The sequence below is a fragment of the Acartia tonsa genome, chromosome 1, assembly GCF_053477335.1.
Source record: "Acartia tonsa isolate MP-2025a chromosome 1, ASM5347733v1, whole genome shotgun sequence".
In the NCBI taxonomy this organism is placed as follows: Eukaryota; Metazoa; Arthropoda; class Copepoda; order Calanoida; family Acartiidae; genus Acartia; species Acartia tonsa.
The window spans coordinates 25,225,167-25,252,174 of record NC_137260.1 but is presented as its reverse complement, the minus strand read 5'-3'; the positions used below and the strand labels follow the sequence as shown (position 1 = coordinate 25,252,174).

Sequence of the window (27,008 nt, the reverse complement as noted above, 5' to 3'; positions counted from 1 at the left end):
AAGCGAATAGGAGACTATATTCCGTCCCTATGACATTTTCAGAATTTATGTTATGGGAAATTATATCCTTCAACTGTGGGTCATGGGATTTTTGTTTCCACGACTGAAGTTAAAAGATGGGAATATAATTTCTCTTATTCATTCAAATCCGGTGGATAGGAACCGGTTCTCATCCATACGAAAAAACTATGTCTATCATCGTATTATATCCAGCTTTCTACGAACAAAAAAATGTACAATCATAAGATTAAAACCAGTTTTTTAGCCCGTGCCTTCGGTACCTTGGGGCTAAAAAAACTGGTTTTATTCTTATAATTGTAAATTCTATATCCGCGGAAAGCTGATTATAATACGATGCGAGAAATAACTATTCCCGGTAAGTTAGATTCTGTCAATGGTATAGGGATGAAGTTTATTTTTTCTTCTCGCGCACCTCTGGTTTATGAAGGAGTAAAACTACTAAAACATCTTTTTATAAACATAGGATGTAATAAGGTTTTCCGTCCGCTCTTGTGGGATGACATTTCCAAAATTACAAGTCTTGCTATTAATGGATGGGAATAAAGTTTTCCCTTTTTCTACATAGTTACTATTGTACTTAAACATTCTTGTTTGTAAATTAGGTCTCGGTATGTGCCTGTGCCACTTGGATACGGGTGGAGAGAAAATATCTGCATCCGGGTATATTTGTCCTCAATGTCGTGCCAGGTAAACATAATATTTTATCATTAAGTTTGCATTTTATGTTGGTTGACTACACATTTAGAATCATGATTAGAATTAGTCCTTTAGGATGTGGGCTATCTTTATGGGCACAGCTTGAATCTTTACAAAAAAAAGTTTTGTCTAAAAAAAAAATTTTTTCCCAATTTGTTGAGATCATTAGTTTTAAAAATTATATTTATTTGCCGTCATTCCAAAAGCATTAACAAAATATATGTATTTTTGTCATATTTGAATATCTACTGAAATAAAAAAATGTACATGATGATTTCGTACTACTTATTGTTTCGAAGATATAACACCTAGAATCTACATTCATTAAAAAGTTCCTAATTACTCACAAGTACTAATTCTTCTGTAAACCAAAGAGTTGTTGGTTTACTAAAGAACTCTTCAATTACTTTATGATTTGTACGAACAATTCTTATCTTTTTATGATTAGAACATTAGGTGTGAAATTCCTAAAGCTTCATGAAACCTCTACTCAGGCCTACCCAAAATTTAATTTTTTTTGTAAATCAATAAAAGTTACGTTAAGAGCTTTTGATTTGTTAATGAAGGTTTTATTGGAAAAGTACCTATTCATGATTTTTGTTAATAACAGTCTTAATGGTTCATGGTATTATTTTTCATAGATTTTTACCAGTTACGTTTGATAGATTTAAGTTTCCAAAATTTGTTTTGAAGAGAAATGAATGGGTAAATATTTACAAGAACCTTAAATCTTATTTTAAATTGCATTTTTAATTAAGATATTGTGAGCTTCCAGTGGAATGTCGTGGATGTGGCATGACTCTAGTCTCCGCCCCTCACCTGGCAAGATCATATCACCACCTCTTTCCTCTACCTATGTTTCAGGTAAGATTTGACACACCCTCTTATATTTTTGTTAATGACGGGAAACATTCACTTTATTAGTTTAAATTAGGGAGAGGGGGGGGGGGGACAAAACCAGAAGAGCCATTTGTACCTATTTAAAAATAGATTTTATATTATTGATTTTTATTTTTTACTGAACTAAAACAAGAAAATTAAATAAATTTCATGCTATTTAATTTCAGAGATATTTAGTGCCACGGCATTTCTTACTTACTGTTTCTTTGATAGGAGTTAAGTCCTGAAGATGCCCCTGCCGACCAATCCTGGTGTAATGGATGTGGGAAACGGTTCAAACAAGAAATGGATAAGAAAGTTTATCGATGTCCTACTTGTCACAAGGTAGTACCTATGGCCATTAACGTTTACTTGGTATAATTTTTCTTTGATGTTATTATTGTATGGACCCGAAGGGTTAGAAATAGGATGCCCCTCTCCCCCCCCCCCCTCCCTCAATTTTCAATTTATTTCAAAAAGGAAGGGATCATAGAAAGGGTTAGTGCTTGATAGATACTTTTAGAAAAGCACCATACAGATAAATATCAATGTACCCCTCAATTATGATTAACAAAATAACCAAATATGCTGAAAATTTAAGACACAGTAACTTTGTTTGTACTAATTAGAAATCAACCTAAACCTAAGTTTTCAAGGCGACGAATGAGAGAATGTGTTCCTAAACGTAAGAAATAATCCCAAGTGTAGAAAAGCTTTGCCTTTAATAATCTTCAATTATTTTAGGTATACTGTAGTGAGTGTGACCTGTTTATCCACGAGACCCTACACAGCTGTCCTGCCTGTTGTTCCAGGCCACCTGTTCACCAACAAAACGGTCATGTGAATGGGTCATCAGCGGGCAACGGATTATCCTGACACATGACAGGCAAGAAGAAGAAAAGATTGAAAACAGTGATGTGATTGTTTTTTTTTATTGTTAATAAGGAATGGTAATGAGGATTTCAACAAATTATTAAGGATTATTATCTTCATTTAAATTCACACAAAAGGGACGTTTCATTATGTTTTGCTTCTAACGATAGTAAGTTATGATTTGATATGTATGTAAAGGGAGGGAGGGAGGGGGTCAGATGTGCCACTTCTAATCAGATATTAAAAAGAGGAATTCGCCCTCAAAAGAGTTACAGCAATGGAATTTCGGTGAGCGCGGCGGTTCTGCCGCCATTTCATCACAGTTTTAGATCTGGTTACTAACAATGGCATCTCCCTCCCCCCCTCCTCCTCTATAAAACTAATACAAAACTTACCAATCGTGTACACACCTTTTCAAGGAACTAATCTACTTAGAGCTATTTTTGTTATCCTTTTAACCAACCCTTAACTTAACCACAGAATGTGATGTTTTTCTAATAAATCTGGTTGATTCATTTTTTTCAAGTGATCTTGTATGTAAGAGTTATATTTTTACAGGAAAATATAAAGATTTGTTATATGTATTTAAGCCCGCAAGAGTACTATTATGAGAACACATAAACTAAACAAAAGATATTTTTTGTTATTTTTTAATGAAGCAGATCTAAATATTTTTTTATATATTTAAAAATTATATGTTCGAACATAAATGAGAAATTGACTTTAAAAAATTCCTTTAATTCTATGAAGAAGTCTTAAGTATTAAAACATATTATCATTGATGGAACCAGTGAAAAGATTCTATGGCTTCTTAGAAATTTGTTTCTTTAAAAATGTTCTAAAGAAAAAGATTTCATATCTTATCCTGTTAAGTTGAAAATTATATCTGGTTTAAGTTAGTATTTTCTATATGTGATATTAACAATAACATGCATTTTTTATATTTCAGAAATATTCTTTTAGTGATGAGTGGCTACTCAGAAGAATACATCAAAGAAAAGTTAATCAAGGTATTAAGTCGGGGGATGGATTATATGTACGATTGTAAGCCCCCTGCTGATGGAATGGATATATTACCTTAGATTTTCATGTTCTCAAATATTGTGAAACTTGCAGCGGGCTAAGATAACGATCCCCCCTTTCCACCCCATTTACCTCATCCCCTCCCCTCCTACTGGATGAACTAGCTGACCAATAAACGTGTACCATGTTAGCAAGCTGAATTGACTACAATTTTTTCCCCTTTCATATTCTACATCCATTCCAGAGGGTCATAACTTAAAACAGAAATGAATTAACCTTATGCCTTTATTGTAGTTGTGTGACATTAATAGAAAGTAATAGTCTTAATTTCTTTACTTTCTACCTACGATATCATTAATAACATACTATACCTACTATACTACAAAATTTTACCTAGTTCTTTAATCAGGAAAAATAAATTTTTGCTTTCTAAACTGACTTTTAAATAAATGAAACTGACGTCATGTTACTTAATCATCGCTTATTGTAATAAATGTATAATCTCAAGTTTTTAGTTGCCAAGTGTACGTCCGTAATCAGTATTGAGTTTATTATATTTCTATCTCAAGAAATCTATAATATTATAATAGCAATACCAAAATAAGCACAATAACCAATCATCAAGGGCAGAGCAATACTTAATAATAATAGAATGCCTACACGTGAAAAGAGAGAAAATGAAAGAAATTGAAGTCAAAATCATTAGCATTCCTAGCACATTCCATAAACCTTACTTGCCTTCAGCCTAGATGGTTTTAAATCATTCCTAACATAAAAACGGTTAATTCTATTATTTTACCTATATCTATTATGTCCTTGTAAGATATTATTCTATAGTATTTAGAGTCACGTATAAATTCTAAATTTGTCCAAGCCCAACGTACCATGCGCGTCCGAAATTGTTGTTTTAATCCTGCCATAGTCAAAACAACAATAATAAATTGCGCATTTTTAAGGGGCTAGAAGCCGAGCATGTAGAGGTGAAGGACATGTCAGATGGGTGTGGTGGCAAGTTCGATGCAGTTGTTGTCAGTGCAAAGTTTGAAGGAAAGGTAAGTCAGAGGGGATTATGTTAGTCACAGTAAGGAATTTGAATTACGGTATAAAAGGTAGGGATGGCAATCTGTTAAATTTTTGGACCGGATTCGGATTCTTACAAGAATCCGTCCAAAAAAATGGCGGATTCTCCGCGGATTCGGATTCTTATTTTTGGCGGATTCCGAATTCGGATTCCGGATTCTGGCAATATTTTAAAAGGCTTTTAAACAAATTTAAAAACTTAAGTGCTACATATGTCCTAAAAATTAATGTTCTTGGTGTTCTCTATTATTCACTTCAGATAATCGAACCAGATTTTAAAAGATATTATATATTATAATAATAATCTTTGCCTTCAAAAAGGGGGAGTTGAAAGAAAAAACTCAAGACGCTAATTTTAGCCTACCAATTAAGAATCCGAATCCGCTATTAAAAAACGGATTCCGGATTCGGATTTCAAAATTGGCCAAAAATTAGGCGGATTCGGATTGCCAACCCTGATAAAAGGACAAAACTATTCTTGTTTTAATTCTTAAAATATTCTACTAGATTAATAAAAAATACCCAGTAATATTAATCATAAAACCTATGTTTTCTAGAATTAAAAGTTTCTCGACTTAACTAAAAAGTAAATAAATTAAATATCAAGTCATTTTACCCATTTTTTTTTATTCACTAGCGGCTGAATCCCTATCAATTATCATCCAGTAAATCTACTCAAATGACAGAAAAAATATCAAATTATTCAAAGACACCAATCCTAAAATAAAATAGCCGAGAACCATCTCGTGATGTATGTGAAGCTTTCCTAAAATGGAAAACCACCCCAAGGCATTAAAAAGCTTTATTGAATATTACAACCTATTCGTACCAGAAATTTCTAAGAAAAAAAACTATTACTTTGTAATACAGGATACCTAGGTAAAACACATGAGAAAGAATTATAAGTAGAAATTAGAATATCTATCGGTATATTTTTAAAAAATCTTTTTTCAAACTTTGTTTCCTTTAGGCGTTGCTAGCAAGGCACAGGCTGGTGAACTCAGTGCTAGAAGAAGAGTTGAAAACAATCCACGCATTCACACAGAAAACATTAACCCCAGAACAGTGGAAACAAAAACAACAGGTATGTAGCAGTCAAGCGCATTTCTTAAGTCTAAAGTCCACTAAATAACCCTAATTTATTTAAGATTTTGATGGTAGTATCTTACCGTAATTCATGAATAAATTATATAAAGTGGCATTAAGGGGGGGGGGGGGAAGTTTTGACACATTTGCGTAAACAGGGAGTATAGGCTTTATCTTTGGACTGAGAGTATAGGTTATTAGGGATAAAATCATTCTTATATGATGAATTTTCCCAAGTTTTAAGATTTTTTGGATAGGCCTCCAGGTTCCGGAGCTCCAGGCCTCCAGGTCCTCTCTGTACAGGTAAAAATTAAAAAAAAAAATTTTTTTTTGAAGAGTTAGAAGTCAACTTATGAAACAAAATATGCGTTTTTTCTTCAAATATGTGAATAACATTTAAAAATATGCATATTTTGTTTCATAGGTTGACTTCTAACTCTTCAAAAAAAAAAATATTTTTTTAATTTTTACCTGTACAGAGAGGACCTGGAGGCCTGGAGCTCCGGAACCTGGAGGCCTATCCAAAAAATCTTAAAACTTGGGAAAATTCATCATATAAGAATGATTTTATCCCTAATAACCTATCCTCTCAGTCCAAAGATAAAGCCTATACTCCCTGTTTACGCAAATGTGTCAAAACTTCCCCCCCCCCTTAATTTTGAATAATACTTGCTCCAAAATATTTTCTATTTGATAGATAGGTAGGTACCTTTGACGAAAAAAATAATTTGAAAAATCTGAAGTTAATAACGATTTACCTATCTTTTGTTTTCAGGCCTAAATGGACAGTTCAGAACGGGGAGGCGGTTCTCGCCTACAAGGCGAGGGTTCGAACCAGCCACCTGTCACATTCCAGTCCCAAACAATTGAACAGTTCTGCAAACTTTTCTTTAGGCATTCACAAACATGTTTTTTTTCTCAATGTAATATAAGCTCTAAGCAGGGTTTCGGATCCGCATTGATTTTTTGCGGATCCGGATCCTCAAAATTTGGTCAGTGCGGATCCGGATCCTACCGGATCCGGTTCCGGATCCTTGACAATAAAAATAAAATCACCAAACCTTTCAAAAAATATTTATTCTTAATTCGAAGTCAAAAATACTTTTAATTTTCAAGTCTTACCCTAAACCTTAAAGATTGGCTCTCATCAAGAGAATGTCTGAGATTTTATATAAATTTAGGTAGATTTTCCATTTTTTCCGCATTTTTTTGAGTCCAAGGATCCGGATCCGGATCCTTGGATTCGAAAATATGCGGATCCTTGCGGATCCGGATCCGGATCCGAAACCCTGGCTCTAAGTAGTTTTTTTCGATAACTTAATTGATGAGAATTATAAGGGGGGAGGCGGATGTGCCACTTTTTGAAACGAAAAGTAAAACGCGCATGATCTCAGCCCATAAAAGAGTTACATCTATAAGATTCGGCACAGCAATTGCTTTTGTGGAGAACAATATGGAACTGTGAAGAAAAGGCGGCGGAACCGCCGCTCCCACCGAAAACTGCCCTTTCCCACCACAATATACAATTTCAATTATCTGAGAAAAACTTTTTTTTATAAAAAAAAAATTCCCTTATATTCTCACTTGACACTTGTAAGATTTTATACTTGCCATTTTTTTTTTAATATTGACATGTTTGAAATGTCACAAGCGTCACGTGAAAATAAAAGGGAAATTTTTATGAGATAAAAAGTTTATCTCAGATGATTGAGAACTGTCTAATTTGGCGAAAAAAAGGCAAAAAAATTCGGCGGGAGCGGGGGTTCCGCCGCCGTTTCTTCACTGTTCTTCTCAAAAGCAACTGCTGTGCCGAATTTTAGAGCTGTAACTCTTTTATGGGCTGAGATCATGCGCGTTTTACTTTTGGTTTTAAAAAGTTGCACATCTGCCTCCCCCCTTTTAATTTTATCTTTCTGCTTAAAAATAAATGGAAAATTAATATCCCAATATTAGTTTATTTTAACGCCTGGTGTTAAGCTTTTTTTCTAGCCCATCTCTTCGAATACAGATCCTCTAGAGACTAGGGGCATTACTGCTAGCGTCTGTTAAATAGAACACCATCTTCCATACAGAATACCTGTCTCTGTTCAGGATTGACATTATAATTAATACTAAATATTTGTAAATGAAATAATGTTCCAGAAATGAGAAAACTAAATTAAGTTCTGATGCCCTGCTGTTGACAACTGAAATGCTAAGAATCTACTCTATTGAGGTTAGTACAGTAAAAGGAACATTTATTGGACGGTTTTAATCATTTAATTTTTTGAAATTACATTTTAGAAAAGGGGAAAGTGGGTCAAGAATTTATTAAGTGATTAGAGTAATTTACTATTAATAAAAAATATTTAACATATTATGGGAAAGTTCTACTGAAAGTAGAACCATAAATAATGCATTTTGTACGTATTTTACTAACTTTAAGATTTTTATGATTTTTTTAACAGGACATTTTAAAGCGTTTTCAAAACTTTCAAAATCCTTTTAATGTTTAAATACCTAAGATATACTTAATCTTATTCTATATTTTTTAGATTTATCATCGAGCTATGAGCCAGGCAGATTCTGAGGGCTGCGACACCATTACTCCTCAACACATAGAGAAAATATTACCTCAATTACTCCTAGATTTTACATAATAATAACCAAAGGAACCTGCTTTTGATAAATAAAACAAATTTCTGAGATTAGTTTTTGAAACGATTTAATCACCTCTCAAAATGAAAATTGTTTGCGGCATTTACCTGTTTTGATACGTGGAATTTTGGCATACACTAAAAATTCAATCTATACTAAATGGAAAAAATTACAATTTTGTTAATGTCGTCATTTTTATTTTAATGTCACGAATGTAAAATTGATTAATGTCAAAATATTTGTGTTAACTTCGATAGGTTAAATCGTTTCAAAACCCATCTCTGGTGATTTTTATCATTTCCCAGATTTTTTGCTCCTTATTTTCAATATTTTAAACACAGAAGCTTTGTAATGTTTTTTCCCATACACTTTCCCTAACAAATCTTATTTCAATTACTAGCGATTACTTTACATTAGTATTAGATGCATTATATCCATTTTTTGATATTTTATTAATTACAGATGCATTGTTTTTTACTTTTATTGATCATCATAATTATTGTGATATGGAATCTGGTTTTTTACATATTATTATTCGATAACAAAGTAATGTATTTTTATTAAGAGAAAATTGCTATCCAATTCATTTTTACAGCTTTTATATGCATGTTTTTCTCAGAGAGAAAGAAATTATAATAGTTAAATTAATCATAACCATAAAAGTTTTTTGTTATTTTGCAGACTATAAAATAAATCTGTAAGATGGAGGCAATTGAAAACTTTATTGAGGATATACCTCCACACCTTGCATTAAAACTGGCCACCACTGTGGTTACCCATCCTATGGAAGTCTGCAAGGTTCTTATTCAGGTAAACATTTAGACAACCACACAGAATTTGATGACTCTTGCCTAAACTTTCATTTTAGGTTAGATTAAAAATTCCCTTAAAGGGATAGTTGCATAAAGTGCATTTAGCGAGTTTGGGTTAGTGAACCTTTAAATGCTTTTGCAGAATTTGATGTATATATGTAGAATAGCCATATGGTATTAAAATAAATAACAAAATAATGCACCGCTTAAGGAGTCGTCTTGATATTTTGAAAACTACGTCGTAGAAAATTTAAATTCGTTCAAATATATGCCCCATAGACGTAGTTTAAACCATTAATCAGGAAAAAAATAAGCAGTTTACTAAATTCAAGTTTAAATGCATTTTGTGCAAATGTCCCTTTGCACTTTTTTGTTGTTGAGTAGTGACATGTTTTTAATTTTAGGAACTTTAAAAATTCAAGTGTCAAGTGCAAATATTAGGAGAATTTTAGGATAACTGTTTAATAACTTTGAAGAATCAACAATTATTTCTTTTTTAGTTGGGACACGAGCCTGTGGCACCAGTCCAGGGCAAAACATTGTTGACAGGCAAACCAGTTCTTAAACTTCCATCAGTATTTACATATATGGGCCATATCAGGTGGGATTTTAGCCATTGTACGCTGAATTTCCTAAGCTGGATCTTTAAATCATTTTAATGGTGATTTAGATCGGGGTGCGCCGAATTTCAGCCTATTACAGCGCGTTATTTTAAAAATGCCGCGCTGTGATTGGCTGAAATTTGGCGCACCCCGATCTGGTTCACCACTAAAATGATTTAAAGATCCAGCTCTAGTTTTGTAAACTTTTTTCTTAACTAAGTAAGTTAACGGGACGGTTTATGAAAAATAAAATATTTTTATCCTATTTTACGTTAACAACTACAAATATTCAACAGAAAAAAATAAATGCTACAACATATTATTTCTTAAATCTAAATATATAGGTAATAATATATGTATAATTAAATTAAATTATATGTTGTTATTTGGTTTTAATATTTTAGAAAGAAAGAGGGACTAACTGGTTTATGGCGTGGATGTTCCCCCCGCCTGTCAATGCTTCTAGTTCAACATTATACTGCTGCTAAATTTGATGAGCTTTATCCCCCAGGTAAATATTTTTTTGTCACATTTTAAAACACTAAAATTAATACAAACAGAACAGACTGGAAGAGATTAAATAAAAGTATTGTTTTCATAATCTGAGCTGCAAAAGTGCATATAAAAAAACTATTATTTTGTCTTTATTTTCAATACAAGCACTGTTTTATTAGTGGAGAGTTTTTGCTTATTTTTGGATAAGATTTACTTTTAAGTAATAGTTTAATACAAAATGAATAGGTATGGACTATCACATTGATTTTATTATTTTTCTGAACTATTGGAATTAAAGGGATAGTTGCCCGAAGTGCATTTAACGAGTTGGGGGTTCTTGTTGAAGTGATCCTTTAAATGTTTTTGAAGAATATGCTGTATAACAAGGATGACAACATCCATAAAAGCGAAGCACTGAAACGGTAGGACAAACGGACATTAACACTTATATTAGGGATGGGAATCCGTCGAATTTTTGGGCCGGATTCGGATTCCCAGACTGGCCAGAGTGTACGTTTTGTACGTTTTGTACGTTACGCATCGGATCTGTGTACGTTCTGGACGTTATTTTGATATGTGTACGTAACGTATTTTGAAATTTGTATTTTTGTACGTTTTACGTTTTTTTAAAAATAATAAGAATCAAATATTAGCAGAAAAGTAATTTGTATGTTTTGTACGAAAATTTTAACAAAAACTATAGGTGTATTATAAAAAATAAATTCAATAATATCTTAAATTTTCATAGAACAAAAATATGTAGGTAAAATATGTGATATATGTATGTTTTTAGAACTTATAGTTTAAATTTATGGATTTGAAATATATGTTTTATAGATAAACTTTAAAGAATTGAACAGAAAATGATATGCAGTTGACTAATTTCAAGTCTAAATGCACTTTGTGCAACTAACCTGTAATAGATTTTACAATAATTTTTTTCAAATTCTTTATATATCTACTTAGGTAAATTTTCCGAGATATCATATGGTGTTCAGTTTAGAATTAAGAAGTCTTATTTTTTGGTATCTTCAGTTTTTAAAGAATAAGAATCAAATATAAGTATAAAAGTATTTGTATATGTATTTGTATTTGTATAAAAAGTATTACGAAAATAGTATATTATCTATAATACAAAGTAGAATGATGTCTGTCTGTCTGTCTGTTTGTCCGTCTGTCTTTTAGAAGCTTAAGATCTCAGTAACCACTGAACCTATTAGGTTCTACTCTTCAGGGAATATTTTTAAGCTATTTTCTTGGGGGGTGGGACACTTAAAGCTTTTTACTTACTACTAGGATTAGCGGCTTCGCCCCTAGCCTCTAGAGGATTCGTTCCCTCCTTTATAGGATCGTTTGTTCGTAATTAGTAAAAAAACGAAAAAAGGATATTGTGATGATTTTTTTTCATTTAGGCCCCACCCAGCTTATTTGCATTAGTTTACAAAAATAAATTAAGGGGTGGTTGTTTTCTTGGGGGGTTGGGTTTTCCACACTCCAAGAAAATAGCCTAAAGCCACCACAGGACCAGTAGATATATTCCCTGAAGAGTAGAACCGAATCTATTTAGCTATTACCAAGATCTTAAGCTTCAGACAGACAGACATTGTTTTACTTTGTATTAAAGACTAGTATTTTCTGAGATCTTTAGCATTAGACAAAATAACCCTATATCCTATTACTAGCGGCTGCGCCCCTAGCATCTAGGGGCTATATTTATTCGAAGGAATATGAAATGTCAGAAAAATAGCCTAAAACCATACCCAGACTTATTTCTAAAAACGAATAGCCTAAAACCATCTCAGGGTATGTAAGAAGCTTTACTGTAAAGGAGAACCATATCGGTTCAGCGGTTAGCTAGATCTTTCGTTACAGACAAAAAAGCATAAAACACTTTATACATTAGGATATGTATAATCCTCTAAATCCTTTTTTTTTCTGTAGCGAAGAATCTCGTTAACTGCTGAACCGACATGATCTGGGAGAGGTTGTAGGCTATTTGTAGGCAACCGATATGGTTCTCCTTTACAGGGTAGCTTCTTATATAGGTTCTGGGAGAGGGTACAACCACCCTCCCAAGAGAAATCACTCTTAGAAAAAAATAACCACCCTCCTATTTTTTCTTTCTTTTTAAAATTGAAAACAGAAATGGGGGTGGTCTAATCCACCCCCCCCCCCTTCTCACTAGAAAAATTATTAGCGAAGCTACTCTATAAATACTTTCTCAGTCCGTTATGCCATCGGAGAAACGTGATTTTCTTGGCTCTTGTTTTTTGATTAAATAAGTTCACATCCTACATATTTTCATTGAGATTTACCTTTTGGTTGGGGTGCCAGATCTATTCCTAGATTTTCAAGTTTTTGTGATTTTCTCGACTCCTATTCAAGATAGACGGCTAAAATTTTCAGGAAATAGATAAATTCACATTCTACATATTTTCAAAAAGTTTCTTTAAGGTTTGTCTATTTGTTGCAGTGCTAGATCGATTCCTAGATGTATAGGTTTTTATGATTTTCTCTACTCATTTTCTTGATGGATGGTTGTAATTTTCAGGGATTGTATAAGTTTTTATTCTCAATACTTCCACTTTGTTTCATTGAGATTTGATTATTGGTTGGGGGGCTGAATTTATTCCTAGATTTTCACGTTATTATATATTTTTTAAAAGGTTTTGTGATTTATTTGAATAAGTTAAATGTTTTTTTTTATGACACTACTCTATGCCTAGTTTATTTATTTCCCAGATTTCCATCCATAACTTTTGAGCTTAGCTACTTAAGGATGTTGTCATCCTTGTGTTTTACTTTTTATTTTTAAATAAAAAATATAAAATTGGGTGTTTGAATTCAACTCCCCCTTAATCAAGTTTCTCTAGAGGCCTCTAAGGGCGTAGTCGCTGGTCCTTATAATAGGATATACTTTGTACATAACTAGCGGCTTCGCCCCTAGCCTCTAGGGGCTTTGCCCCAAGAGGTGATCAAAAAAAGTGTAAGGTGAAATTCGTAAAAAAAAATAAGGACCAAGGAAATCTTCTACAAAGGACTAAAAATATCTCCTACAAAAAAAGGACCAAGGATATCTCCTAAAAAAAAAAAAAAAAAAAAAAAATTGGGGGTTGATTTTTTTTGTTTTTTTTGGGGGGGGGGGGGTGGGGGTGTCCACCACCACAGGACCAATAGGTATATACCCTGAAGAGTAGAATCCAATCGGTTCAGTGGTTACCGAGATCTTAAGGGACAGACGGACAGACATCGTTCTACTTTGTATTATAGATAACAGGATGTCTGTTTATTTGTACCAAAGGATCTCGCTAACCGCTGAACCGATATGGTTCTCCTTAACAGGATAGCTTTTCATAGGTTCTTGGAAGTTTTATAACTATTTTGGGGAAGAGTATCACCATCCACCCTTCCAAGAGAAATCGACTTTAGAAAAAAATTACCTCCGCCCCCCAAAAAAGAACTTTAATTTTTATAGTTAAATTTTTCCAGATGTCTATATAAAACTTTAGAGCTTAGCTACTTATGTATGTTGTTATCCATGTTTTTTACTTTTTCTTTTTAAATCTAAAATAAAAAAGATGGGTTATTGAATTCAACCCTCCCCTTCTCAAGTGCCCCTAGAGGTCTTTAGGAGTGTAGGCGCTAGTTCTCTTTAATAAAGTAATAGGATATCTTGTGTCTGTCAGTCCGCTATGGTCCGTTATGGTGTTTCTCCGCTAGTAGACTTAAATGTTTTGATAATAGGTAACTAGGAAAATATAAACATCATTTTTATTAGGAATGTACGTTTTGTACGTTTTTTTTACTTTTTTTATGTACGTAACGTATTTTTTTTGTGTACGTTTTGTACGTTTTTTATTTTCAAAATTGGCTGGCCAGTCTGGATTCCGGATTCTGAAGGAATCCGTAAAAAAAAGTGACGGATTCTTGCGGATTCCGGATTCTTATTTTTGGCGGATTCCGGATTCGGATTCCGGATTCTAGCAGCATTTTAAAAGGTCGTCCGTCACAGAGGGATAGCTTTTTTCGTTAATTTATCACTATGTTACTTGGTTGAAGCCTTGATTTGTTTAAAGTGTTGACTTCCAGCATAACTAAAACATTTACATCACATTAGTAATTATTAAAATTTGTTATGTAGAAATTTTTTTTGATCTTTGCCTTCAAACAGAGGGAGTTGTAAGAAAAAAGACGGTAATTTTAGCCTACCAATTTAGAATCCGGAATCCGCTATAAAAAACGGATTCCGGATCCGGATTCGGATTCCAAAATTGACCGAAAATTGGGCGGATTCCGGATTCGGATTCCGGATCCGGATTCCCATCACTAACTTATATAGTGTCTAAACTGAATAATCAGAATATAAAAGTATAAGAGTTGGAGCAAAATTGTAAGTAAAGAGAGGGGTAGGTTTCTGGTAGAATCCGTAAAGGTGTGTGTTTTAAGGCTTAAAAATAGTAGTAGAACGATAATATTCACTAAATATGTATATTTCTTATTGAAAAGAACTATAGACAAAAATTTTTTTAATGTTAACATAAATTTTTATCGTTCTACTACTGTTTTTAACTTAAAACAAATAACCTTTACGGATTTTACCAGAAACCTACCCCTTTCTTTGTTGAAAAACTGCTTGATACAGGATAATGTTTATGGACATACTCACATTTTTAGGACTTGATTATAGAGTTGCTTCGCTTATAATATTGTTCTTTGTTGTCCCAGGAATCAATATACCAAAAATCAGATCAAACGGATAATTAGATCACATAAAAATTTGTTGTTAAAAAAGTAGAAAAATCAATATGTTTAAAATGGACACACGGACATTCTGGTAATGATTATAAAGTTGCTACGCTTTCTAATTCGTACCTAACTACTACAGGAATCATCATGCAAAGTTTGAAATCGATAGGACATTTCTAACATGCCTAAATTAACGAATGAAAGCTATCTATCTCGGACGGACGGACCTATCCTAAATATAGAAAAGCTTCGCTTTTAAAAAGGTTAGTCATGAATATAATTGAAATAAATAAAAAACTAACTAGGCAGTTTTTGAGTTATGTTCAAAAATGTCTAATTTGTGTAGGTAAAAGTCACTATTTCAGTCTTGATATTTTAAAAACTAGGTGGTAGAAAATTGAAATTCTTTCAAATTTGTGCTCTATAAATATAGTTTACCTAATCCATTAAAAAGGAAAAAATATGAGTTTCACTAAGTTCAAGTTCAAATGCATTTCGTGCAACTACCTCTTTAAGATTTTACTTTGATTATTAAAATTTTGAATAGCCCTAAGGGAATTGTACCCAGGTATAGGGCTCTCCAGGGTTATACCTTCCGCATAAATAAGCTATTTCAAATAATTAAAATAAGGAGGGGGGGGGGGGGGGCAGTTTTGGTTGTCCTAAAAGGTTTTAGTGAAAACAAACATCGTTCTCTTTAATTTTAACTTGAGATATTTTAGTATTTTTGCAAAAAGTTCCTAAAATAAATTTAGAATAAAAAAGATAGGTATGTTTCATTGATTGTCCAATTTAGAGGCGGAGTTAACTGAGGAAGAAGAGGGAAAACTTGATGATCAGGAGAGAATAATGAGATTTGGCAGAGAAACTGTCCGGTGCATGGCGAATAAGATGGTCTGTGTTGTCATTTCTCATCCATTACAGGTAGGACTTCAGTACAGGGTTTCAGTGTTGGTACCTGAAGGCTTTACAGAGAAACTGTCCGGTACATGGCGAATAAGATCATTGTGTTGTCATTTCTCATCCTTTACAGGTAGGACTTTAGTACAGGGTTTCAGTGTTGTTACCTGAAGGCTTTACAGAGAAACTGTCCGGTACATGGCGAATAAGATCATTGTGTTGTTATTTCTCATCGATTACTGGTAGGACTTTAGTACAGGGTTTTAGTGTTGTTACCTGAAGGCTTTACAGATAAACTGTCCGGTACATCGCGAATAAGATCATCTCATCCATTACTGGCAGGACTTTAGTACAGGGTTTCAGTGTTGTTACCTGAAGGCTTTACAGAGAAACTGTCCGGTACATGGCGAATAAGATCATTGTGTTGTTATTTCTCATCCATTACTGGCAGGACTTTAGTACAGGGTTTCTGTGTTTTTACCTGAAGGCTTTACAGAGAAACTGTCCGGTACATGGCGAATAAGATCATTGTGTTGTCATTTCTCATCCTTTACAGGTAGAACTATAGCACAGGGGGTAAAATGTTGTTACCTTAAGACTTGGCAGAGAAACTGTACGGACTTGCGGGGCTACCCAGTAACCTATATAACCTGACATATGGTAATTAAATAAACGAAAAAATAACCCTTTATTCCCCCTCATTTTCACCAGGGTACTTGGTGTGAAAAGTTCAAAGATAAGTAGGAAGAAAAAAACAATTTTGTGTTTTGTACATCATCAATGATTATATCTACTTTATTCTATTAAGAAATATTATCAAAGTGTTCTCTATCAGTACTATTATTTATTTGTTTTACAAAATACAATAAAAACAAGAACGATTTTGTCCCTAAGTAGCACAGCCTTAATAGGACAAGCATTATTTAATGAATAAAGAACAACATTCCCATTTCAATCTAAAGATCTCTGAAAATATTGACCCGAATTGGCTCTACTTCTCAAGTATGAATTTAAATGTCTTTGGATAATTGTAGGCTACTGTCCTTACCTCCCATGCCCTTCCTTAGAGTCTAGAGACAAGGAACAAAGTAACTACTTAGTTATTAAACCACAGAAAATGAACTAACCATGCAAATTGCATATTTTCGCTTTTTAAAAATCCTTATAAAAACATAAAAGAGCCTCATTTAACTTGAATGTTTAATACAACAAAATGCATAGTGGGCTAGGGTCTTTAAGTATTATTTTATGTATCGTTAATAAAATACAATAATTTCGTAATTAAAGTTGGTACATTTTAAAAATGTGTGTGTAAGGATTCTGTAGGTTTTATTACACTTTTATAATTACATTATAGAGTTATACAGTACTAACAAAAATAAAACCAATTTATTTATTAGGTGATGACTGTAAGAGCTATTGCTGAATTTATAGCTGACGAGCACAAATACACAGGGGACTATGTTGGTGGTCTTATTGCAGGATTAATTAACTCAATTAAGGTAAGAGTTCACGGTTAAAGTAATCTTCAACTAAAGATTAAAACACTTAACACATGCACCTGAAAACTTAACTTATTTTGATACAACGAAGGAAGTTTGTCTAATCGTTTGTAGTTAGTTTAATGTTATTTGACGTTAATGGGTTCGAGTCCCGGCACAAACTACGTCATGACCAAAGACGCTAAAATAACCAGCTGTTGCAATATCAGAAGCTGTCATTTATAGTGAGTGTAGGGTGGAATGCTTTGTTCCAAAATTGGTTCAACTAATTTCTATTCAAAGTAAAGACTTGAAAACATAGTTCAAGCAATTAAAGGGTTAGTTGTCTGAAACAATTGGGATCAAAGTGCTTTTCGACCTACTTGAAGCAACTTTTCTCAGATCAATTGATATAGGTTTCATTACTTCCCTGAAAATTTACTCTCTAATAGATTTCTCTCAAATTTTTTTTGTGTAACTTTTTATTAGCAATGTTGAAAGGGTTAAGTAATACTCTACTTCAATATTTTGTAAAAGACTAGGTATTTAGTTTTTGTTTGTTCAAATTTTGTGCTAAAAACTACCTCTATTACCTAATTATACACAAATAAAATTTTTTTGCAAGAAGAGTAATTTTAAGGGGGACATTTAAGAGGGGGGGGGGGAGTTTTGACACATTTGCGTAAACCTAGTGTATAGGCTTTATCTTTGGACTGAGAGGATAGGTTATTATAGATAAAGAGTTAGAGGTCAACTTATAAATGAATGTTATTCACATATTTGATGAAAAAACATGAAAAATTTTGTTTCATAAGCTGACCTCTAACTCTTTAAAAAAAAAATTCTTTTTTTGTTTTTACCTGTACAAAGACCACCTAGAGGCCTGGAGCTCCGGAACCTGGAAACCTATCCAAAAAATCTTAAAGTTGCGGGTATTTCATCATATAAGAATGATTTTAGCTTTAATAACCTATCCTCTCAGTCCAAAGATAAAGCCTATACACTAGGTTTACGCAAATGTGTCAAAACTCCCCCCCCCCCCCCCTCCCTTATTTCATAATTAGATAATTTTAATTGTATTTCAGGATAATGGTATCCTTAGTTTGTGGTCTGGTATACAGCCAAGACTGGCAGGAGAATTGTTTGTTGTTTGGCTCAGCAGTGTTCTCTCATTTGCAGGCATAAAGTTTTGTACAAGATTGATTTCAAGTATTTAATTGTTTTTGAAAAAATTTAAAAAGCTGTACATTAATGAAATTGATTACATAATTTTTAATTAAAGGGGAAAATAGTTAAAAACAACATATTTCTTCATTAAATCTTCTAAGTAAAAAAAACTTTAATCTTGACCCTTTCTAGTGAACAATTACGTGCTTAAGAAGGAGGAGAAATCAGTAAAGGGTTATGTTGAACAGGTCGCTGGATTCATTTGCCAGTCACTGGCTTACCCAATGCAGGTATAAATTTTTTACTTCTAGTAGCTACGCCCCTAGAGTCCTCTTGAGATAAGAGGAACAGTAAGTCGACTTTCTATTTAAATTTTAAGAAGGAGTAAATTATATTTTTTTGAGTGGTGAAGGGGGTTATTTACAATACATGGACGTATAATTAGCTTTACTAAAAAGATAACTATTTAATTTCGTTCAAGTCTCTCATAGCTTTATTAGAAAACTTTGTTATCAAAATTTACTCATCATTCCTCAAAGATTTGGCCTTCTGTTTCGGGGATCTTTAGAAACAAAAATTATAAAAATGTAACTAATTGTTCAATGTTATTTATTTTATATAAATGTACTTGTCTTGATTGTAAAACAAGGAAAATTTCCTTCATTAGCATAATAAAAATAGAAAGGGAGGGGGCGGAAGTGACACTTTTAGAAACCAAAACTAAAAGTCAAAAGAACTCAACTAAATAAAGAGTTACAGATCTGAGATTTTCAGGACAGTGTCAAGTGCAAATATAAGGGAACTTTTTATGATAAAAAAGTTTATCTCAGATTATTGAAAATTGTCTAATTTGGCAAGAAAAGGTAAACAAATTTTTGGCGGGAAACGGCGGTTTTCGGCGGGCGTAGCGGTTCCGCCGCCGTTTCTCTAAAAATCCATATTGTACCTCTTTAAAGCAAATGCCATGCCAAATCTCAGAGCTTTGACTCTGCATTTAGTTGAGTCCCTTTGACTTTTATTTTTGGTTTCAAAAAGTGTCACTTCCGCCCCCTCCCTTGTTAAAGAAGTTTCCCTGTTAGTTTTGTATATATAATATTTCATTTCTTTTAAGGAAATATGAATTTCCCTCTCTCAATATAATATTTAGACTATAAATATTTTAAAGTTCTTTGTTTTTTTGTACAGATTTTGTGTCAAGGACATAAGAAAAATATTTTTTTTGTTTTATTTGTAGAAAAGTATATTTCCAGTATTGCTTCGAGAATCGAAACCGATTAATGTCCGGTGAATTAGAACCTTACTTAATATTTAATCTTTCAATCTAAGATGATACCAAGTATTATTCAATTGACAGCAAAAATGTCATTTTTAAACAATTAAAATCTTCGAAACAATGGATATATTCATTATTATTTCTTTACCTAGGTTGTGAGCACATGTATGATAGTGTCTAGGTCAGGTCTGGCTGCTGGATATATTCAGTATAATATCTTTACCTAGGTTGTGAGCACATGTATGATAGTGTCTAGGTCAGGTCTGGCTGCTGGGTATCCTCCATTCATGCCCATGTATATCAACTGGACTGACTGCTACAAACATCTCAAGAAAGTCAACATTTTTATTATATTTTGATATTCGTTTTATTTAAAACCAATATTTGCTTTAAGCACAGCTAAATATTTTGACTATTTCAGTTTTGAAACCAAATAAACAAGGGTGTCGTAATACAGGGGGAAGAGGTGCATGTTACTTACATTATTCATATGAGTGAAAAGTTTCTATAAGGATTTTACAATCAGGAGATTATGTTTTATTTATCTGAATTGCGTTTTACCCCCCCCCCCCCCCCCCCTCCCCCCAACTCTCTTGTTTTATTTAAAAAGTTGAGTGTACTATTTTCTTAGTAGCCCGATGACTCTTAAGTTGAATTGGTAGAAAGAAAAACTCAGGACTTTGAAGGGATAATAAGACAATGGCATATAAATTAATGTACTCCCCCAATGATGAAACATAAAATTTCCCCTTGTTTAGACTACAATTAGGGGCTAAAACGTTTGGACACCAATCGGAATTTAAAAATGTCCCTAAGGTTTTTAAGCAAACGAATAAGAAAATATTATTATAGAACTTTGGGGACTAGTGTTAAAAAAACAGCCCAATGTACCCTCCCTTCCTGGAAAAGCTACTAAAAATGTTGACTTGTCGTGTGTGAAGGAGTCAGAATCAGCTGAAGAGAGGCTCTGGTATGTTTGTCAGATATTACAGTGGCCCACAGGTGAATATTTTGATTTTATAACATGAAAAAGAGGCGTTTTCTTCTCAAAGTGACCCTACATTCCCCCCCCCTCCCTTTAATTTTTCATTTATTTAAGAAATAAAAGGAATATTATTTAAATATATAAATTCCTTCAGGTTCTAGTCGGAGACAAGATTGTTCCAGTCTCCTCAAACATGTTTAAACCTCCAGGAAAAAATTAGATGCAGGTATCTTATTTCAATTACAACATGAAAAAAACTCTTAGTATTTTTACAGTAGATATTTTATTATTTACAGTCCTTTGTCTCCTTACTCCCTGCTAAACGCCATATAGATGAAAAGAGGACTATCCACGAACCAGAGCAAGTGATTCTAAGCATCTTCCAGCATTGACCCATAGTATTTTTTTAGTGAATATACTAGGTTTATGTTTAATATTTACTTTATCGACTAAAAAGTTAGGATTCACCATGGTTTTATATGAAAAAAACCTTTGAAATGTAAAGCAATTTTTAAAGCAATATTATCAAATGCTTTGTTGAGTTCAAAGGACAAAATAAAATAACACTGCAGAAAAGCATCAAATGTTGTAAATTGCAAAGGTACATTAATTAAACTGTTTACAAGTTACCAACCCTTTTTCTAAATATACATTTTTAATCAAAATAATTTATTTTGTGTCAAAGCTTTTAAACAATAGTTTAAACTCATCAAAACATTCGATGATATTGCACCAAACAATGCTTAACATTTCAAAGTTTTTTTTTCATATAAAACCATGGTGAAACTTAACTTTTTAGTCGATAAAGCAAATATTAAACATAAACCTAGTATATTTACTAAAAAAATACTATGGGTCAATGCTGGAAGATGCATAGAATTACTTGCTCTTGTTCGTGGATAGTCCTCTTTAGGTAAACGTTATCAATATAATTAATAGCGTTAAGGTTATTATAAAAATTGCTATCGTCTAAAACTTCAAAGTCTAGCATCCTTACCTAATACCCCATTGAAAGCAGGAGGAAAGGGATATGTGCTTGAATTATAGAATTTGAATGTTTATTATGTTATAATTTCAAAGCGTGGCAAGGAAAAGAGCAAGGGGAGACACCTTAATACCCAAGGAACGTAAATTATTTTGAGTCATTGTAATTTTTTTCCTTCAAAGATTTCTCTTTGTAGAGTTGAGCTACCCTCCCACAAAATATAGAAAAAATCTCTTAAGGTCTAAAAAAAATATGCTTTAATTTAAAGTTGATCTGTACTGGTCAATTAGTTTGCGATATTTTTTTATACAGATAGACTCACAAAAATTCAGCCTTTTTAAAATTTTTTTTGTACAATTACATGTTTGCTTGGGCCTAAACTTCATACCTAACACAAAAATAAATATTATTTAAAACAATTTTTAGTCCAATTTACCTATTCCCCTTATTCTAGGTTTCTAAAGTTAGTTTGAAATCTGAACTTTGACGTAGATATCTTAAGTTGTCCTAGGAATTCACTATCTATACATGATCACATTTCATTCACAATATTTATATAATAAAAATACGATAAAACGCCCCTTTAGAGGCGTTGCCACGAAAGGAACTATACTTGTTTTGCTTATGATGAAAGAAGCATGGTTAAGGGGTTATTTCTCATTTAGCTTTAAATCCGCTTCATTTTATAGGGGATTAAAACCTTTTAATTGTAAACCGTGAGAAAATCCACAGTTAACTGTTTATAAAAATTCATATTAGAATTATTATTTATTAAAATCAAGTTTCCTATAATATGCAAAATAACACTTTTTGTCATTTTGACTAACGAAGGTTACTATCATGCACTTGTATTTTTTTAATAGATTGAAAACATGGGGGAGGGTACTCGTATGCCTAATCCCTGCGGGGCATATGATATACCTGCGTGGCCCTAACCCAGCACCCACTATTAACTTACCTAAAGTAAAAAATAAACAAACGAAACTTTTTCAATTTATTTTAATAGATGGGGGGGTTTCTGTACTCCACAAGACACTCTTAGGGAAACTGTCAGTTTTAAGTGTCATTTTCTAATCCTCTTCTCTTATTATGACATTTTGCTTATCTCATTCATTTATTTGTCTCCTTTTCTAATTTTATTTCTGATGTAACATGATATTAAATGGTTAACAAAGTATTTATAGACAATTTTTATTCATGAATATAAATAGAAATTGAATAGACATACTATTTCTAAAAGGCCCATTTGACCCCAAAAGTCGCCAAACTTTAAAAAGGATTCCATAGCAGAGAAACACCCTTGTTTTTTTTTTGTAGCGAAGCTATGATATAATAGAAATGTCGTATATTCATTGTTAACTTATTATAGGTTTTGTCAAGTGCTTCACGCTTCACGAAAGTAAATTTTTTAATGATATATTTTACCTATGAAATCTATATCTTGGAAAAAAAAAGACTATTTATAGCTGATTCATTATGCCAACGAAATGAAAAAATTATGCCCCTTTTTATCAAAATAGGTAGGTATACAAGTTCAAACAATGTCTCGTCCTACTCCATGACTACTTAGATCCAAACACTAAGAAACTATGGCTACACACACACAACAATGGCATGTCTGGAATGTACCTCCACTGTTCTCCTATTGGCTGATTATGATTTGTCTCTAGTTCACTCTGTTGGAAACTGTAAAAATTTTAATAATGTGACAGAGTTATGTTAACCGTTGCATCTGCTCGGGCACCTACATGGCAATTTATTTATTTTTAGCAATAACACCTTAGTCTTAAATCAACTCGTGATGACAATACTCAAATTCTATATTGCTTGATTTTTTCTATAGTTACATGTTAGATGATTAGGACGTTTTGTCCTAGTACAATAAAGTCACGTCTTTGACAGAGTAGCAAAATCATTTTATATTCAACATTATCTTTTTCCTGGGAAGGATTTATGTTTAAACTAGCATAGAAAAATAGATAACCTTCCAACGTAAATTTCTATTGCATTTTAACAGTAAGGTTTTCTAGACCATAAAGCATTTTTACTGTTTAAGAAAAACATATATTATTATATAATTTATGGTTTAAGATTTCTCAGTTTAAATTGGCGATAGTATAATAAGTACAAAAGTATTAATCTTTAGAAGTCTTTCAGGTCTATAGAATGTACTGTTTAATTCTCTGCTAATTTTTTAAAAAGTGAATGTATCTTTTTGTTTATCCTGAAGAGAGTTGTTGTAGAAAATGTGTTTCTAACTTGATATATATAATATATTAGTTTCATGACGTAAATTTCTTAACAGTAAACCAACCCACACACACACACACATACATACACACACAAGTATTTCATTCATTATTCACTTGACACATTTAAAATTAACGTAAGTGTAGTTTTTTAACTAGTAAGAAAAATGAATAGTAGAACTAATATCTTTAAAGGTATTTTAACAAATCATTAGATTCTTTTTATTGTTAAATTGTCGTAGTGTTATATGATTTTACATATCTTTTTTTACTATTGACGGATTTGTGGATTTTTATATATTTGATGGATGCAGATTTGCCAAAAAAAAAGATACGGTCTTTGCTGCACCGCCGATTGCTGACTTTTAAAAATGTCTAAAATAGGCCGGATGGTTACAGCCTCCCTTTAAAGTGCGGGCGTAATCCCTTAAAAGTGATTATTGAGCATAAATATTAAATAACCCCCATCCCCCTTCTTATTTAAAAAAGGTATCTAGTTTTTTAAACAACTTATTTAAAAAGTAAATAAAATCTACAAATTTTTATTAATTTTCCCCAGATAAAAAAAGGAAAGTTTAATCACTACTAAAAAAACCTCACTTTAGTTTAAGCCAGCTGAGTTTAAATTTAAATATTCTTGAGAACAATATGAGAGATTATTTCAAGTAACCATCTTTCCAAGGATTAGTCATTACTATTCAAAATTCTAGTGAATCAGTTACAGTTAACCCCCTTCCCAATTACTGATTAATAAATAGGTGTTTAGAAGGGTCTAAATTATTTTTTTAGCACTTATGTTTGTCTCATGTCTATATTCGGCTTTCTTTTCTTTTTTCATTTCAGTTCTTGTTTTTTATAAGTTAAACCTATTGATACTATTGCTTTTTTTTGGTATCATGACAATTTTATTTGTAACCTTAAAATATATTTTTTATATTATATTATAATAAGGAAAATACAAAAAATAATTTCTAGATAACCTAATATATACTTTCAGGCAAATATAAAGAAGATTACCAGAACCAGTTATAAAAAGAAATTATAAAACTGTTTACAGTAAGAAACAAATCAGTCACCTAATATTTAATTTATCCTTAAACAGTGGAATTAAAGTGGAAGTTGAAATTAAGAAAAAGTGGCAAAAAGTTAATAAATTAATATATAAATTATCATGTACTTAAAACTTAAATTTTGCCAATCCATGAAATGAACGGCGGTGACTTAAAAAACATCACAGTTGGCTATAACATTCTATGTACAATAGTAAAGAAAATGAGATAACCACAGTAATGGCCGCATTTCTTAATATTTGTACTTCTATATTTATTCCACAGTTATTAGATTCTAACCCTTATTCTCAAATTTACTGTATCACAAAATGTTTGTTCCAACAAAAATTTTAAAAAATCCACAAAAAAAATTTATTATGTCATTGTCTCCCTTTATTTTATTTAGTTTCTTGGCCTTGTGTAATTTGAATGTATTTGTGAAAGAACGGCTGTTATATTAGAAATATGGATATCACATAAATATTTCACTTAAACTCACAATTATTTTTAGATTGCATTGTTTTTTTTTTTTAAGGAGAGAGATTAAAGATTTAAAAGTATAGAATTTGTGGGACTGTGTAGAAACGATGACAGAACATAAATGCTTCCTAAAACCGCTAAGTTAATTTGGCGGGAGATAGATAATATCGGAGGCAGATATGCACAGATTCACAGGCGAAACAAATTAATAGATCAATATTTAACATTCTTTTTCGGCCTTTTCATATAAAAAGAAGTTTATTGTTCTATTTAATTTTAGCTAGATGGTTTATCATTTTGTTATATTTAAGTGAAATGTTTGTGTAATGACCAAAATAATTAGTATTTATCTTAATAATCTTATGCATTATTTATACTCTTTTACTTTAGTTATACAATTAAGATCTTTGTAAGTTGTACTATTCTGCTTTATTCTTTATAAATTTTGATGTAATATTTTGAAGAAATTAAGTTAAAATGTCAGTAGTCACGCAAACATACTTTAATTTTATCAAAATGTTTACATCATGAAATTTTATCTATTATGTTTCAAAATGTTTTACTCATGTATGAGATATCATAATAAGTAACTTAACATGAACGTTATTGTAGAAATTTTTGGTATGGTTATTCATCGCATTGTATTATAAATAGCTTTCCGCGGATATTAAAATGAAAAATTATAAGATTAAACCATTTTTATTAGCCCCTATGGTTCGAAGGCCCGGACTTACAAACAGTGTTGCGGATCCGGATCCGCAGGGATCCGCATTTTTTGAGTCCAAGGATCCGGATCCGCAAAAAAATGCGGATCCGGATCCTGGGGTATAAATTTATGGAAAAGTCTACCTAAATTTATATAAAATAGTCACTTACAAATTTTGAAATATCTGGTAACCTTGTTAAGATCAGCTGATTCACTCCCACACTCTTCTCTCTCACATTGTATATAATCTCCCCTTCCCTTACCCCTGGTCGGGAAAAATTTGGTGATTTTATTTTTGTTGTCAAGGATCCGGATCCGCATACAATCAATGCGGATCCGCAACACTGTTTACAAAACTGGTATTCTTACTTTTATTTTATAATTCGTGTAAAATTGTCTGCAATATAATGATATAATGATGTTTCAGTAGAGCTGAGAACTGGTTCTAATCCATCGGATATTAATCTGTTTCGCAGCCATACTGGAAATATCATCATATTTATTGAATGTTAAACGTGGAACGCGTTATTATGCCAATAAGATATTTTAAAAGTTATTAACGTACTTTGGACTAAAACATAGCTTAACAGCTAAATAAAGCTGAATTTAATTCAGGAGACGAAGTATGCCTTACCACCTCCTTTTCATGATTACTCCCCCCTACAGAATAAACTAGCAAAGATCTTTAAAAATTAAAAATTCTTGGACTAATATTCATTGTGTATTGTTTCCAAAATAAATCTTATTAAAAATAAATAAACATTGTTTTATGTTATTTTCTTT

The 27,008-nt window shown here is 32.1% G+C and overlaps 3 protein-coding genes across 13 annotated transcripts in view; all 3 read left to right on the top strand.

Annotated features, from left to right (window-relative positions):
• Window positions 1–3,421, top strand: part of Ssl1 (general transcription factor IIH subunit 2 Ssl1) — a 10,720-nt gene extending 7,299 nt beyond the window's left edge. The window contains exons 9-13 of one of the 2 annotated variants that reach the window (XR_013878145.1): window positions 624–708; window positions 1,476–1,581; window positions 1,831–1,941; window positions 2,341–2,546; window positions 2,950–3,421. Coding sequence is in view for 1 of the 2 variants with exons in the window: in XM_080155902.1 (XP_080012028.1) it covers window positions 624–708; window positions 1,476–1,581; window positions 1,831–1,941; window positions 2,341–2,472 (434 nt within the window). In the remaining variant the exon portion in view is untranslated. Of the gene's footprint in view, window positions 1–623; window positions 709–1,475; window positions 1,582–1,830; window positions 1,942–2,340 lie in introns of both variants that reach the window. The other variant, XM_080155902.1, reaches the window with a different exon arrangement.
• Window positions 3,399–8,977, top strand: LOC145315843 (bolA-like protein 2). Of its 3 annotated transcripts, XM_080155982.1 has the most exons (6): window positions 4,519–4,544; window positions 5,543–5,656; window positions 6,434–6,552; window positions 7,801–7,873; window positions 8,193–8,344; window positions 8,571–8,975. In XM_080155982.1, the coding sequence occupies exons 3-5, from the start codon at window positions 6,440–6,442 to the stop codon at window positions 8,295–8,297; spliced, it is 291 nt and encodes a 96-aa protein (XP_080012108.1). In that variant the 5' UTR covers window positions 4,519–4,544; window positions 5,543–5,656; window positions 6,434–6,439; the 3' UTR covers window positions 8,298–8,344; window positions 8,571–8,975. The 3 variants fall into 3 exon arrangements, with proteins under 3 accessions (XP_080012089.1, XP_080012108.1, XP_080012100.1); XM_080155963.1 differs by lacking the exons at window positions 8,193–8,344; window positions 8,571–8,975 and adding an exon at window positions 3,399–3,479 and having other exon boundaries at window positions 4,449–4,544; window positions 7,801–7,835; XM_080155974.1 differs by having other exon boundaries at window positions 8,193–8,977.
• Window positions 8,959–27,008, top strand: LOC145315823 (mitochondrial carrier homolog 2-like). 8 transcript variants are annotated; one of them, XR_013878160.1, is made up of 13 exons: window positions 8,959–9,105; window positions 9,608–9,708; window positions 10,114–10,220; window positions 15,747–15,874; window positions 17,251–17,352; window positions 18,417–18,510; window positions 18,691–18,788; window positions 19,999–20,104; window positions 20,715–20,773; window positions 20,911–20,982; window positions 24,988–25,091; window positions 25,332–25,928; window positions 26,892–27,008. XR_013878160.1 is itself a non-coding variant. In XM_080155932.1 (11 exons), the coding sequence occupies exons 1-10, from the start codon at window positions 8,998–9,000 to the stop codon at window positions 20,974–20,976; spliced, it is 969 nt and encodes a 322-aa protein (XP_080012058.1). In that variant the 5' UTR covers window positions 8,959–8,997; the 3' UTR covers window positions 20,977–20,982; window positions 24,988–26,991. The 8 variants fall into 8 exon arrangements, 1 of the variants encoding a protein (XP_080012058.1); XR_013878156.1 differs by having other exon boundaries at window positions 25,325–25,928; XR_013878158.1 differs by having other exon boundaries at window positions 25,325–25,928; window positions 26,907–26,996.